Source organism: Pelodiscus sinensis, chromosome 2 (assembly GCF_052426305.1).
Source record: "Pelodiscus sinensis isolate ZL-2025 chromosome 2, ASM5242630v1, whole genome shotgun sequence".
NCBI lineage: Eukaryota > Metazoa > Chordata > Testudines > Trionychidae > Pelodiscus > Pelodiscus sinensis.
In genome coordinates, this window is record NC_143053.1 from 85528615 (window position 1) to 85544863 (window position 16249).

At 49.4% G+C, this 16249-nt stretch overlaps 1 protein-coding gene across 1 annotated transcript; it reads left to right on the top strand.

The window, feature by feature from the left end:
* Positions 1 to 306: 306 nt before the first annotated feature.
* LRRC30 (leucine rich repeat containing 30) lies at positions 307 to 1891 on the top strand. The gene has a single exon (XM_006139062.3). The coding sequence runs from the start codon at positions 716 to 718 to the stop codon at positions 1610 to 1612; it is 897 nt and encodes a 298-aa protein (XP_006139124.1). The 5' UTR covers positions 307 to 715; the 3' UTR covers positions 1613 to 1891.
* Positions 1892 to 16249: the final 14358 nt, after the last annotated feature.

Below are 16249 nucleotides of genomic sequence, written 5' to 3' on the forward strand. Positions count from 1 at the left end.
TTCTCCTGGAGTGAGAGCTGAGCTCCTGGATCCCGGCATAGCCCTGGCGTAGCTCCTTCAGCTTACTCCAGACCTGTCCCAAACTCAGGCAAGGAAAACAAGATGTGAAGATTCTTCCCCAGTTCTTCTGTGGAATGTAAAAGGTTTCCCTTCTCTGCCCACTCCCCCAACCTTTGTATGTTTGATTTTGTTTGTTTGTTTGGTTGGTTGGTTGGTTGGATGGTTGTTTGTTTGTTTTTAAGTCACTCTTGTTAATTATCCTGCACACACCAGATATCCAAGAAAGCTGAGATGGTAAAGTTATATACAGCATCTCTGACCTCTTTGCAATGAAGATAATATCTGTCCAATAAAGCCTCGACCAAATGACAGTGACAGCTGCATTGTGATATTCAGTTTGAATTGAACAGGTCTGGCCAGCAGCACTGGGAGCAAGTCCTTCATTACTATCTGCAGCACCAAGAAAAGCAACTGAAACCCATCCTAAAAAAGTGAAACCTTCCCTTTGCAGCTGCAGAAGATGGTTTTGGTACCCAGAAGCAGGTGCTCTTCATAGTATTCTCCAGATCTCTTTGGTTTATTTTATTTTATTTTATTTTATTTGATTTGATTTGATTTGATTTACTTTCTTCAGAAGGCTGCAATCCTCTCTTCATTACTGACTTTAGAAAGGAAGGAAAGCTAACTTCTTTCAAAAGCATCAGTCTGGAGTGTAATGGGAGCTGAACACTCAAAAGACAAGCATCAAAGAAGAATGTTTTTGCTCAGGAAAGGCCAGAGACTTCCTGCATGGGAAGAAGCTCTCATCTCAGGAAAAGATCCAAAGTCTCTGCTAAAACGTGGATTGCGTTATGTCAGTCTGAGCCTCATAATGAAGGGGATGACAAATGTGCCTGACTTTTTGTGGAGCTTGTCGGAGGTGCAGAAATTGAACCTTTCACACAATCAGCTGGTGGCTCTTCCTCCTGCTTTGGGGAGACTAGACAGATTAGCAGTGCTGAACTTATGTGGCAATCGCCTGAAGTGCCTGCCTAAAGAGACTGGGCTACTCAAAAACCTGAAGGTTTTATTTGTTGATATGAATTGCCTGAGTGAAGTGCCAGCAGAGCTCAGTCTGTGCAGAAAGCTGGAAGTTTTGAGTCTTTCCCACAATTGCATCTCACAACTCCCTTCAAGTTTCACTGAGCTGACGAGCCTGAGGAAGCTGAACCTGAGTAACAATCATTTTGTTCACATCCCCTTATGTGTTTTTGCATTGAGGGGATTAGATTTCTTGCACTTAGGCTCCAACAGACTTGAAAACATTGCAGAAAGTGTCCAGTACCTAATACATTTGCAGATCTTTATAGTAGAAGATAACAATATTCGCACCTTGCCACGGTCTCTCTGCTCCATCACTGCTCTTGAGCTACTAAATGTAGCTTACAATTCAATCCAGACCCTTCCAGATGATCTATATCTGCTGCACAGATTGCCAAAAATTGCTTGGAATCCAATGGATAAAGGGCTCCATATTTCACATAACCCATTGTCCAGACCATTGCCAGAGGTTGTAGAGGGGGGACTGGATATGCTCTTCAGCTACCTTAAAGAGAAAAGACAACACAGCTAAACTTGCACTGTGTTCAAGATTAACGCTGTCACCAAGACTCAGTCATGTCAGTGCACTTCCTTAATTAGTGGTTGCCACTTCCTAACACAGGAAGATGATAAAGACTAAAGATGGTTTCAGTAAAATTTTTTGAAAGTGAGTCAAATCTGACTATCTAGTTTAACTGTGCATAAAGTGTATTTTCTACAACATCCTGCTCTGTAACTATCAGTGTTTGGCATGTCTTTTAGGAGAAACTGTGAGCAAAATTTTGCTCTTTACTATAAATAAACAAATTAAAGCCGGCCTAAACCATTATAAATGGTATATTTGTCATCTTTCAGACTTCAGTAATATTAAATGGGCTTTACTGTAGTTGGTGTCATTTGCACTTTAATTCCTGTTCATTTTTCCTGCACGCACACACACACAAACATGCACTGCAATCCAAGTGACTTTCAAGGCGGAATATTTAATTTTATTCACAAAATAGATTTGCTACTATATCTCAGGGGGTACGTCTACACTACAGCGCTAGTTCGAACTAACTTAGTTCGAATTAGTTAATTCGAACTAAGCTAGTTCGAACTAGCGCATCTAGAACTAAAAACTAGTTCGAACTAGCGTTTTGCTAGTTCGAACTAGCGCGTCCACACTGATTGGACGCAGGGGGGCATTTAAGGGCAGCTGAAACCGGTTCTGGCAGGGCATCAGGTCAGCAGTTGCTTTGTGTGGCTGCTGTCTGAGGCTATCTGAGGCTCGTGCTTAAAGGGACCCCCCCTGGACAGCCGGTTCTCAGCTTTTCCTGCTTGCTTGCCAACCTCGCCGAGGGACAGCAAAGCGTCGGTCTCTGTGCCCGTCTGTGTCGGTGCTTCCCTTCGGGGGGGCCGCCGCAGGTGGCAACATGGAGCCACGGCTCGCCCTGCACCTTCTGGTGCACGTTCTGGACTTGCTGCTGCAAGCCTGCCAGCAATGGCTCGAGGCTGCCTGGCACCACCTGGGGAACGTCAGCCCCCTGCCTCTCCGCCTGGCCGCCCTGGGGGCCGTGGAGGAGCCGCAGCGGCGCCCCGGCACCGGCGTGCCCCGCCGCATCTGGCGTCTGGACACCAGCAGCGACTGGTGGGACCGCATCGTCCTGGAGCACTGGGACGACCGACAGTGGACCCAGAACTTTAGGATGAGGAGGGACACCTTCCTGGAGCTCTGCGAGTGGCTCGCCCCTGCCCTGCAAAGAAGGGACACTCGCATGAGGCCCGCCATCCCCCTCCAGAAGCGGGTGGCCATCGCCCTCTGGAAGCTCTCCACGCCGGACAGCTACCGATCCGTCGGGAACCAGTTCGGCGTGGGGAGATCCACTGTCGGAGCAGTGCTCATGCAGGTACGGCGCTCGTCGGCCACCGAGCCGGGGGGGAGGGGGGCTGCGAGGAGGGGATGGGCCGCCCCAGGGACAAGGGGGGGGGGGGGGGTGGGAGGAGGCGAAAGCGCCCCGCACCGGAGGGGTCGGGCTGTCCCGGCCGTACTACACGCCGCCAGGGGGGTTGCTTCCGGGAGTGGGGCGCGGGGCACTGCCAGGGCACGCACGCTCCCAGCCACCCGGGCGCCCCACTGATTGACGCTTTGCTGTGTCTCTCTCCGCAGGTGGTCAAGGCCATCAACCGGGTGCTGCTCCGCAGGGTGGTCCGCCTCGCCAACCCGGATGCCGTCATCCGGGGATTCGGCGCCCTCGGCTTCCCCAACTGCGGGGGGGCCATCGACGGGACGCACATCCCCATCCGTGCCCCGGAACACCAGGCGTCCCGGTACGTGAACCGCAAGGGGTACTTCTCCGTCATCCTGCAGGCCGTATGTGACCACTGGGGACAGTTGACGGACATAAATGTGGGCTGGTCCGGCAAAGCACACGACGCCCGGGTGTACCGGAACTCCTCCGTGTGCCAGCGGCTGCAGGACGGGACCTTCTTCCCCGACCGCCACATCAGGGTCGGGGACGTGGACATGCCCGTCTGCCTGGTGGGGGATGCCGCCTACCCACTGCAGCCCTGGCTCATGAAGCCCTACACGGGACACCTCAATCCCTCCCGCCAGGCCTTCAATAACAGGCTGAGCAGGGCCCGCATCGTGGTGGAGGGGGCCTTCGGGCGACTGAAAGCCCGCTTTCGATGCCTCCTCACCCGTCTGGACCTGGCCGAGCACAACATCCCTCCCGTGGTGGCGGCATGTTGTGTGCTCCACAATTTGTGTGAGCGGAAGGGGGAGGCTTTCTTGCCAGCCTGGATGGCTGAGGCTGACCGCATGGCTGGACACTACGGTCAGCCCCGCACCGCCGCCGTCCGGGAAGCCCAGCGGGGGGCCATCCGGATCCGGGAAGCCCTGCGGGAGAGCTTCCAGGTGGAGGAGGAGGAGGACTGACCTCTCCCTGCATACCCCACCGGGGCCTTCTTCCACCCTACCCCCCCCTTCCCCTTTCCCCTCCCTACCTACTGTCAAATAAAGACACCTGTTTTTCCAACAAAAACGTCTGTTTATTTCACAGAACTGGGGTGGGGGAGGGAGGAATGAAGGTGGGAGAAGGGAGGGGGAAACCTGGGACGAGGGAGCTGGAAGGGGAGGGGAGGGAAGGGAGGAAGGGAAAGGAAAGCTCAGGGGTGGGAGTCTGGGTGCCTCTCCCGTCTCGCCACACTGCGGGTCCGGGGGCGTCGGTGGGGAATGGTTGTGGAGGGGGGGGCAGAGAGGACAGGGGGTGTGGAGGAAGCAGGAGCGGAAGCAGGAGGAGCAGGAGGAGCAGGGGGAGCAAGAGGGGGAGCAAGAGGGGGAGCAGGGGGAGCAAGAGGGGGAGCAAGAGGGGGAGCAGGGGGAGCAAGAGGGGGAGCAAGAGGGGGAGCAGGGGGAGCAAGAGGGGGAGCAAGAGGGGGAGCAGGGGGAGGAGGAAATGGAAAGCGGTCTAGCAGGCTCTGGAGGTGGCCTCGCAGGGCACGGCCCTGCTCCTCCAGGGCCTCCAGACTCCTCTGGCGCAGCCTGAGGTCCTCCTGGACCCAGTGGTCCTGGAGACGGAGCTGTCGGTCCAGGAACCGGAGATGCCGCCTCTGGTAGTCCTCCTGGTTCCTGGCTGTCCTGCTTGCCCGGGCGCGGGCGGCTGCTGCAGGCGGGGTGGTGCGCCCTGCAGTCCCCGGTGCTGCAGCTGTGGTGCAAGAAGACCAGCGGTCAATTACCCCAGGGGCCCAGGTGTGTGAAACCCAGCTCCCCTCTGCAAGGCCAGGGCCCCTGCAGGATCCCCAGCTGCTGCTCCGTAGTGGGCAAGGCCCAGGCGCACGGTCCCGGGGCTCCCTCTCGCCCCAGCCCCCCGTACACATAAGGGGAACACGAGGGTACTCACAGGTGGATGCCTCCCCGGCCTCTGATGATGCAGGCGAGCGGCTCTGTGGGGTGCCTCGGGGGTCCCGGGTCCTGGGAAGGCTGGCAGCAGGCTCCTGGCTCTCAGAGCCCTCTTCCTCCTCCTCGGTGTCCAGGAGCGGTCCCTCTGCCCCGGGGTCAATCACGTCCCGGGGGGCAGGGACGGCATGAGGCCCCAGGATGCGGTCCAGGGCATGGAAGTGGGGGCAGGCCTCCGGGTCAGCCCCTGGCAGGCAGGCCCGGGAGTAGGACTGCCGCAAGTCTTTAATCTTGCAGCGCACCTGCTCCCGGCTGCGCTGGTGGCCCCTGGCGGCCAGGCTGGCAGCCATGCGTCCATAGACGGCCGCGTTCCGGTGGCTAGTGCGGAGATCGTGGACATTTGAGGCTTCCCCCCAAACCTCGATGAGGTCCACGATCTCCGCACTTGACCAGGCGGGCGCCCGCCTTTTGCGCCCCCGGGCAGGCTCCCGGGAGCCGCCAGGCTGGTCGTGGGGAGCAGTGGAGGGCTGGGAGCCCTCGGATGGCTGGCTCATAGTGTGGCAGGTGCAGGCTGTGCAGGCACGGGTGCTTGCAGCCTTGCAACTGGCACAAAGTGAGTAGCCAGCCCGTGGCCCTTTAAGGGCTCCGGGGCCGGGAGGGGGGCAATAGAGTTTCCCTGGTGTTGGCCAGAGTGGCCACCAGGGAAACCTGGGAAGCCTTAGCCTCCCACTAGTTCGAACTAAAGGGCTACACAGCCCTTAGTTCGAACTAGCTAGTTCGAACTAGGCGTTAGTCCTCGTAAAATGAGGTTTACCTAGTTCGAACTAAGCGCTCCGTTAGTTCGAATTAAGTTCGAACTAACGGAGCGCTAGTGTAGCGCATAGGAAAGTTAGTTCGAACTAACGTCCGTTAGTTCGAACTAACTTTCTAGTGTAGACATACCCTAATAGTGTCTGTAGCTTCTGTTTGCCAGAAGCTGGGTGACAGGCGTTGGATCACTTAATGATTATCTGTTCTATTCATTCCTTCTGAAGACAGAAAACTGAGCTAGATGGACCTTTGGTCCAGCCCAGTATGGCTGTTCTTGTGTTCCATTTTACATCTACGAGATAATCACTGTAAATTACAGGTAAAGATTGAAGGCAGTTGGGGGGTCTCTACGTGGTTTGGATTAAATGTCCTCAAAGTGAAACAAGTCTCTCACACACCTATCTCCAACCTGAAAACTTTCCCACAAAGGTTTTCAGGGTCCCTACAGCATAGGTTTCAGTACACAGTACATCCCTGAAACCTAGCCCATCAGAATTTCTACATGGAATTCACACATGCGTTCATGAGATATCATCATTCTACCAAATACTGATTGCCTGATTAAGATGTGACTAATATTACTCGATGAACAACTGCACTAATTTCCTTTCCACGTGTCCCTGCAATTTGAGCCATGAAGTAACTTTACTCAGGCAACAGAATATATTTAAGTGAACTGAAAGTATTTTTCTATTAAGGGAAGCACTATGCATCCAATCATCAGCTCGTGAGAGCCTCAAAGCCAACTTCTTCTGTAACTTTCATCATTAACAAGGAACATAAAAGTAATGGCTGATATGGTTCTATATATTTATCTTCATTAATGTATCATACTCAATAAGGGCAGGTAATACAGAAGAGCTGTTAAGGTTTTTCAAGCCAGTTCTCCTCTTAAACCAGTATAAACAGACTTGATAGAATTCAATTTTAACTTTTTTATAATTTTGACAGAGAATGTCACTTATTTTAAAGCATTTTTCAATGTTTATATACATTTTCAGTTGCAGGATGATAGTGGGTGTCTTGGATAATAATTATTTAATGGTAGCAGATATAGGCAAAAAATTAAAGCTTTGCAATTGTTCAAACATGAATTGTCAACTTCAGGTTTCAAGTAAATATCCTTAAACTCTAATACACTCACAAGATCTCGCTTAGCAGAGCTTTAAACATCTGTTATCAATGGAAATATTTTATCGAATGCTGCATGAATGTGTGAATGATGCATTTGACATTTACCAATTAAAAATCTTATCCTTCTATACCTAAAAATAAATCTGAAGTATCTCCACTGAGGTCAGTAAGGAAACACTGGTGTAAAGATGGTAAAAATCAGAGGTAAAGCAGGTGTATTGTTTTAAAATTATTTATTTAAGAAAATTAAAAAAAAAAACCCTTCCAGTGTTTGACTTCTTAATCTCAGAAATCACTGCATTTTAAATTTAATTTGTTCTTCACATATAGACCTGGGGGGAGGGGCGTAGGTATTAGATCATGTCCCTCAAAAAAATGAATGGTAAGCAACTGATTCCTGTGAATAACCATTTGTTTCACTGGCAGCAGAAACAGCCTAATAACAAACAGTTAAATTGTGGATACATACAATATACTTTGTAAATTGCAAAGGCAAGAGCTTCAGCTGTTACTTTAATGCTGAGGTATTAATACAGTACTAAACAGAGCTAAGTAGTCTGCTAATTGAAGGCATGAGGACTGGTAACCCTAAGTGGTATGGTTTGCATCTCACTGGGTTCTATTAAGAGAGGAATTTTAGTGTTATCCTCAGCAACTGCAGTTTTCAAGTATACAATTAAGCATTAAGTCCTATGTTCCTAGAAAAGGGGGAAACCTTTCTAAAAGACACATCTATTTGAGGATTAATATAAGAAATGAACGAATCTGCTGTGTATGAGACAGCAAAATGTCATCATAACTTAACTTGCTAATGAAGAACAGGGATGATGAATACAATTAGTGCATACTCAGGCTTTACAATCTTTATTTTTATGGAAGTAGCAGGATATATGTAAGTTCTGCTTTTTATGAACTTTTGTTGTGCATAAATTTGTGTTTCAAAGAGTGATAAGCAACGTAATATTGCAATTATTAGTAGAGATAAAATACAAACCCTGTTTTTATTTCAGACATAGATAATTACATTATTAAATGTCCACTCCAAAAGCTCTATATCTAGCAGCATATGTAAGTGTTGACAGCCGTGCATTAGAGGTGTACAGGAAGGTTAAATGCCAGGACATTAATCTCCTGGAAAGTTTTTTTTTCATGTATCGATAGGCAGGGCCAGCTCTAGGTTTTTTGCCGCCCCAAGCAAAACATTTTTTGGCCACCCCCCCTTGGCCTGCTGCCGTAGGACAGACACTGAGGAGGAAAGCGTCCCTTTCACCTTGCAGCTCTTTGACTCCCACCACAGCTTCTGTTCAAACCCAGCCTATGTCCTGTTTCCCCTCCACACACATCCCCGTCCACGCACATCCCAACCCCCCACCCCCACTCACCGAACCCAGTTTTCACCTTCTCTCCCCTTCCAGGCAAACCCGACCCCTCAGTGACTGGACCCAGTTCCCCCTGCCCCTACTCTCCCTCACCTAATCCACCCTGCGCCCTCTCTTCCCTCCCAGACAAACCCGATCCCGACTGGACCCAGTCCGCTCCCCCTCCTATCTCCCCACACTGATCGAACTCCGGTTCCTTTCCGTCTCCCCGCCAAACCCTCGTGTCCCCTCCCCACAGCACACGCGGAAATGTCGGAGCACCCTGGTGGAGGGGTGAAAGTGGCACGAGTCCCCCTGGGGATGCGCGCAGACACAGCCACGAAACATAACTTGCAAGGCCAGGGGTTTGCAGCTCAGCTCCCAGAGCGAGGCAGCAACACCTCTCTCCCTCCCCACCCCAAATCTCTGAGCCGGGGCAGGCAAGGCCCCCCCTCTATCCCCACCCGCATGTAGGCCACGCCAGCCAATCTGCGTTTACAAACTGGCAGCCAGCGCATGCCACCCGACCCCGCCAACACCCCGCTCCCCTGGCAATGCGCGTCAACCGCCCCCCGAGACCCCGCCCCTCCACTGGGGGGCACTGTGGGAGGGGACAGGCGGGCAGAGCCCATGGTGACGAGTCCCTGTGGGGAAATCTCTTCCCGGGCTGGGGAAGCCCCTGTGAGCCGAGCCGGGACAGGCCAGAGCTGCGCATCTCCGTGCAGCACAGCTGGGTTCTGTGTGCTCACCGCTGGGAAGATGCACAGGGCCAAGGCAGTGCTGAGAGTGCTGCCCAAGTTCCCAGCTTGCTCCTGGCCCAGCTCCGGCTCCGGCTCAGGCTGTCCCGCGCCGGCCCCCAGCCCAGCCTTGGTGACGGAAAAGCCGGCCCATGGAGCCTGCGCCCCACGGACTGGGTGTTGCGCCGTACTCCCGGGCAGACAATGCGGGGGCCACAGAGGGGCACGGGACAGGGCCGCCATCCCCCAAAGCTGACCACGCAACACCCGGGGGCCCCGCTAATCTGAATTGCCGCGCGCCTCAACGCTCACTCTGGGCGGGGCAACGGGACCGCCCCAGCCCACTGCGCTCCCCACCCTGTGCACGCACCTGCCCGCTGCCGAGCACTGCACGCCTGTGGATCCCGCCACCGAGTGAGCCACAGGCAGGGCCAGTCACCCACTAGCGAGAGATCTGCCACGGGCAGCGCATTTCGTCCCTGGGTCTGCTGTGCGTGCGCCCCACAGCAGGCCTGCAATGAGGGCAAGTTTGGGGCTGGCACGACCATGCTGTCTCACCTCCACCGAGCCCAGGGCATGGAGCAGGGCCAAGGGCAGGCCGCAGCTGCTGTAGCTCTCTCCCTAGCTGCCCGCGAAGCAAGCTTACCTCCCGGGTGGCGAGCCCCGCAGGGGATGGCTGCCCGTCTCGGGCTCATGTGAGCGGTGGGAATCCCAGGCTGGCTTCGGGATGTGACAGTGACAACCGCTGCCCAGTGCCTGGAAAGGGCTGGGATCCCGCACCAGGGCTGGCTTCAGTCAGGCCCCCATCAGCTGCGCTGTGAGCTTCCCCTGGCTGACAGGCAGCTCTCCCCTCCCTCCGCGCCCGGCACTGAGGCTCTGATCCTTCTTCCAAGGCGATCACGTGAGGCAGCAAGAGCACACGTGCGCCCTCTGCAGGCTTCCAGCTCCGCCGCCCCGCCCATTGCCTTGGGCGGCCACAGGCAGGCCCACGTCGGGCGGTAAGGCCAGCCGGAATGCTGCCCCTGGAAATGTGCCGCCCCAACCATGTGCTTGGTTTGCTGGTGCCTAAAGCCAGCCCTGTCGGTAGGCAAGGATATTATGACACTAGTATGTTCATAAGATGGTTTTGCTGGGATAGCTATAGACAGTAATTTATAGGGAAGGGGGAGAGACTAGTCAAGATGTTTTTGCCAGAAATAACTCCCATGAGGCATCACTGTGGCATTTCCAAATAGAAATTTTTTGGATGTCAACCAAAAACTTTAAAATTTCAACTGAAAGTTTTTTGATTTGGGTTGAAAATGTTCAGTTTAGAAACAAAAATTCAGCATTTTTTGTCATTTTTTTGTTTTCCTCAAAACATTTCTACAGGAGAAATAATTTTCTGTGGAGCTTCATTGTAAATATACAAAATTTGCATAATGGTATGCCCTTATTCGTGTTAAATTTTGTACTAAGGTATGAATAGATTGAGTTCAGTTCCAATTTTTGTACTGTAAGTAAATGAAATATAATAAGCAATAGACGTTTAGATTTTGAGGCCAGAAGGGATTTTGTGATCATCTAATCTGATCTCCTGGATAGCACAGGCCATACAACCTCACCTACTGAATCCTGTAGTAGAGCCATAACCTGTGGCTGAGTTACTGATATCTTCAAATCTTGATTTAAAAAATTCATATTATAGAGCATGCCGTATTTATTGTAGTTCAAACTAGGGATTTTAAATTTTGTTTAATCAACTAATTGACTAGTCGAAGGATTTTCCATCGACTAATCGATTAGTTGATAAGTGGGGAACTTGCACCAGGGTTAGCTCCTGGCCCCAGAGCTAACCCGGCAGTGATTCTGCCTTTTAAATGTACTAAGAGCCTGTTGGGTCCCCCCACTGCACACCAGCCTTAAATGTAAAAAGACTGGAGAGCAGTGTGGGACCAGGTGCAAGCTGGGAATCAGCTGTCCTGGCTCACACTGCCCCATCCCCCCACTGCACTTCTGATTTTTAAATGTATTAAGAGCTGGAAGACTCCTAATACATTTAAAAAGCAGAGGTGAAGGATGATTCCTGGATGATGATTCCTGGCTTGCGGCCAGTCCGCACTACCCGCCCTGCCTCCCCTGGCCTTTGCTGATAGAGGTAGCAAAGGGGGTGGGAAGTGACTAGTTGAGGAACTAGTTGACTATCTAACAAGCTTTTGCTTATCAAATAGTCAACTACTAAACTAGTTGCTTACACCCCTAGTTCAAAGAGTCAAGTGACCTGTGCCCAAGCTGAGAAGGTTAGCCCCCTCCCCCGCATACAATTTTTGCCACTCTGATCTTGGAAACATTCCTTCCTGACCTCACATACAGCAAACAGTTAGACCCTGAGCACGTGGCCAGACTTTGCAGCTGGACACCTGGGAAACAATTCTCTGTAGTAACTAACGCCAGATCTATACTGGTGGAGAAAATCGATTTTTGGGGATAGCCCCACAGTAAGAGGTCGATGGGAGAAACTCTCCAGTTTATTCCCCTTAGTCATGAGAAGTCCAGCGTTGATGGGGGCACTCTGGGGCTGCGTCTAGACTGGCATGATTTTGCACAAATACTTTTAACGGAAAAGTTTTTCCGTTAAAAGTATTTGCGCAAGAGAGCGTCTATACTGACATGTGCCTTTGCGCAAAAGATTTGCTTTTGCGCAAAAGCATCCATGCCAGTGTAGACACTCTCTTGAGCAAGAAAGCTCCAGTGGCCATTTTAGCCATCGGGTTTTCTTGCGCAAGAAATTAACGTTGCTGTCTACACTGGCCCTCTTGTGTAAGAATACTTGCGCAAGAGGGCTTATCCCTGAGCGGGAGCGTCAAGAGTATTTGTGCAAGAACCACTGATTTTGTACATTACAAAGTCAGTGGTTCTTGCGCAAATACTCACGGCCAGTGTAGACAGGCGGCAAGATTTTGCATGACCACTTTTGCACAAAATCATGCCAGTCTAGATGCAGCCTAGGTGTTTGATTTAGCAGGTTCTTACCAGACCTGCTAAATCAAACACTGGAAGATTGACCTCTGAAGAGTTGATCTTCGTGGAAGTGTAGATTTACCCTCAGAGCCCTCTCCTTCTACTGTCATATCTCCAGCTGTTGGCTAGTCACAGTTGGGACATATATCATTGTAGGCAATCTATTTTATCATCTCCTCCATATATTTATCAAGTTCAGTCTTGAGACAAATTAGGTTTTTTTCCCCACTGCTCCTGTTGGAAGGCTGTTCCAAATCTTCGCTTCTCTGATGGTTAGAAACTTTTGTCTAATTTCAGACCTAAACTTACTGATGTAATTTATAGCTATTTGTTTCTTGTGTCATCCTTGTTCCTTAACTAAAATAACTCCTCTCTCTCTCCCTTATGTTTATCCCTCTGATGTATTTACAGACAACAATAACATCTCCCCCTCAGCTTTAGTTCTGTTTGGCTTAACAAACAAAGCACAGCAAGTCTCTTCCAGTAAAATAGGTTCTCTTTTTTTCTTATTATTCTAGTATTTCTCTCTGTACCTGTTCCAGTTGGACTGAATCTTTCTTAAACATGGGAGACCAAAACTGCACACTGTATTCTAGATGAGATCTCATCTGTGCCTTGTATAATAGTGATAACACTTCCCTACTTCTACTGGCAATACCTCACCTGATGCATCCTACGACTGGGTTCATCCCATTGGCAGATCATAATCATTCTGAACTGACCAAAGCACCCATGTCTTTTTCTGTCAGGCACTTCTGATTGATACATCTCCAGCTTATATTAAAAACTCTTTTGATTAGTCCATGAGTGCATGACCAGAGGAAAGTTCAGAGAGATGAATGAAGTCAGGAAGCAGGGCATGGAGAATTCAGCAACATCCATGCCTCGGATAGGACTAAACCTTGGACCAACAGATATGTTAATAGAATATTTAGTCAGATGCAGTTAGGTTATTTTCTTTAGTTTGGGGTTTGTTGGACTTCTCTGTGCTGAGCCCACGTACTACCACCCCTCTTTCCCCCTACACAGTAACTTTTAAACTGAATCCCAGGGAAGCAATTCTCTGTGGGTGTGTCTAAACTGCAGGGTTTTTCCAGAAAAACGGCTGTTTTTCCGAAAAAAAATCACTTATGTCCACTTACATCAAAAGAATGCAGGGGGTTTTCTGACATTGGTAAACCACATTCTATGAGGAAGAATGCCTTTTCTGAAAGAGCTCTTTCGGGAAAATGTGTGTGTGGATGCAGAAGATGGAGTGTTTTCAAAAGAAGAGGCCTCCAGGAAAAAGCACAGGTGCCCTGGTGGCCACTCCAACCACAGTAATCATAGCTTACATGCGAGAGAGCATCTAATGAGTATGAATGCTCTCTTTCTGTTTTTTCAATACTCTCTTTCTGCTTTTGAAGTATGGACACTTTCAGAAGAAGCTTGCAGTCTAGACATACCCTGAGTTTTTAATCTTTCTTTTTCAGTTGCTCTGTAACATCTAGCAACCATATTTTACCAAGCATGTCTCATTTGTTTTAATAATAAACATCACATTTTTAAGATCATGATTTCATTCCTGGGTCCTAGAAGGCAGGAGCTTCGGTGTTCACATGCCTGAGACTGTAAGGTGAGCTATTAAGAAATTAAAGGGTTTTTTAAGCTCTCTCCAGAGGGAGGGTGAAAGAGCTTGAGGGTATCCCACAGGAAGAGATTATCCAATGTGTCTCCCTGGATTCTCAAAGGGTTTTTTTGCATTTGGGTGGTGCCAGTGATACTATCCAAGGTCTAATCTTGTGGAGTTTTTAAATAGAAACCTTTAGTGGCAGGGTATTTTAAAGTCTCATATGAGCCCCCCACATTCAGCACTCACAGTGCCAGAGGGGGGGTACAGCCTTTACATAGGCAATCTACATGTATGTAAAGATTATCAAGTGTCACCTATTTTGCATGGGAAGATTCTGACAGGTTTTCAATCCTCCAGGTTTTTGTTCTCTTATTTACACTTCCATGTCAGTTTGAAGATCAAATGTAGGATGCATCAGGTCAGACTAGCTTTGAAAGGGTAGACCAAGCCCTGAGGCCAAAGAAGGGTCATAGAGAAGTCCTCCCAGCAGGCTAGAGTAGCTCTGGAGGAACCAGCCAATCAGGAACCGGGAAGGCCTACAAAAGTAGCTGCAGGACTAGCAGCAGCTCAATTGCAGTCCAGACCTGCAAAGCAAGCAAGCAGGCAGGCAGGCAGGTACAGAGTGAGGAGCTGTTTAGGACACTGTCTCTAGGGGGAAAAGCCCTGGAAGCACCATTATCTTACTGAGTGGTGAAATAGACTGAGAGACTGGACTGGACACAGAGAGGCACTCTACAGAGGGCACTGGGATGGGCCCCTGCTAGAGGTATACTCAGAAAGGGGTTGTGATTGCACAAGGAGTGTGACTTGGCCAGAAGGCTGAGTAGCTGCAAGGTTTTTAAGACTGAGGCAGTGCACAAACCTGTATTCAGCCAAATGTGGGTGTTTGTGTGAGCTGAGTACCAACTCCATTACACTAATCCTTTATAATAAAAGCCCATTCTTTGTCCATGGGGACCCTTGACCCTACTCTGAACCAGTACGTGAAATTCACCTCAGGGTGTGGTACTGAGATGTGTTAGGAATTTAATTTACTCTCTATAGTTGCTCATTAAAGCCAGAGCCAAATCGTGCTTACTGGGGAAAGAGTGCTCTAATTAGCTATTGGTAGTCTAGTTGCAGCATGCATCTCACTGGGTTTGCATAAGCTAAGACCACCCATAAAAGCTAGGTCAGGTGTATGGGGTTTTTTTGGGGGGGGGGGGGGGGGGGAAGAGGGCATGCACTTTGGGGAAGGACAGAAAAACTTCTATTCACACACCATGGTGAGATTTCTGATTTCAGGACCTTTTCACGACTCAGAAATAGACCTGAGCTGGTTATTCACTGTCAGCTAAATTTCCTTCCAGGCCCAGGAGAATAAAATACAAATTAAATCACTGTTTAATATAATAGAGCAAACTAAGGAAGTACCATGCTACAAAAAAATCTAGCAAATAACATGACCAGAAGGGTAGTTTAATAAATTATAGCAGTAAGTTGGTAATTTGATGTCAAATACATGAAATATTAAACAAGATGTAACAATCCCTCCGGTCACGTAAAAATGATCGCATTTGTTAAACTAAAGGTTTCGCTGTTAAGGCAGCACAATGGTTCAACATGCTAGAAGGCTGCTTTCTAAATCACAGTGTCCCCTGTGGTTAAAGAAGGAGGGTTGGAAGATTGTAGATGGCTTGGAAGGAGCTCTTTTGTGTTCTCCCTTGTGGACAGTGGTATTTACATTTTAGCCCTGCAGCAGGTGGAATCACTCTGCTGCCTCACCCATGATACTTCCTAAATTAACGAACACAACATGTAGGGATTCCTGGAAGGCGTAGCTCCTGTCTAATATATCATTAGCTCAACATATAATTTCTGGCATAATAGTCACATGGCCCTCCTCACAAAACAAGTCTTCCACAGGTTAAATATGGCCTCACGGTGTAATTTTGTATCAGCACAGGAATTACAACTAAACACAATAGAAACTATTTACCTCAGGCCCCGCAGTTTGTGTGCTTTCATAACAACAGGCTCGTGGTGGGATGGGTGATCCTTTTGGTCATGATTTTTATTTGATACTATAAAAGAAAACATCCCTCATCTTCAAATAAAAGAACCGTCAGTTCAAAGTTAGGATACTTGTTTCTACATCCAAAGCTCTTCTGGCTGTTTCAAACACCTACCTTTTCATTACCTCCAGGCCAGACATGCATCTCCACGTCACTGCTCAGGATAATGACCGGAAGCAAAGAGAAGAGCTGCTGATAGAAACAGTTCTCATGGGGAAGTAGCTGTTCATTAATATGCTTTCGAACTCTCCTATTTCGGTGAAAGGAGTTTTCAACACTGAAAATCGTGTTTTCATTCCTATGCCCTCTTCCACAACCTATATAAGCTCAAGCCATGCTGTGCCCTTTTTTATAAATCTTCCATGAACCTTGACCTTGGTTGTTCTGCTTGTGAAATAGCACGATCCTATGAGCACCAGGATGTAAGGCTAGATAAAGATAACACCAGGGTCTGATGTCTTAATCCCAGCACAAGGCCATGGCAACGGAAAGTTGCGTTTAGAAAAAAAATCTTTCCCTTTCACGGGGGTATTTCTGGAAGCCAGCACAGACCTGAAATAGGCAATGCTAGCCATAGGATGCAG

Coding starts and splice junctions, on each gene's coding strand:
- LRRC30 (XM_006139062.3), top strand. CDS start 716: ATGGGAGCTGAACACTCAAAAGACAAGCATCAAAGAAGAATGTTTTTG.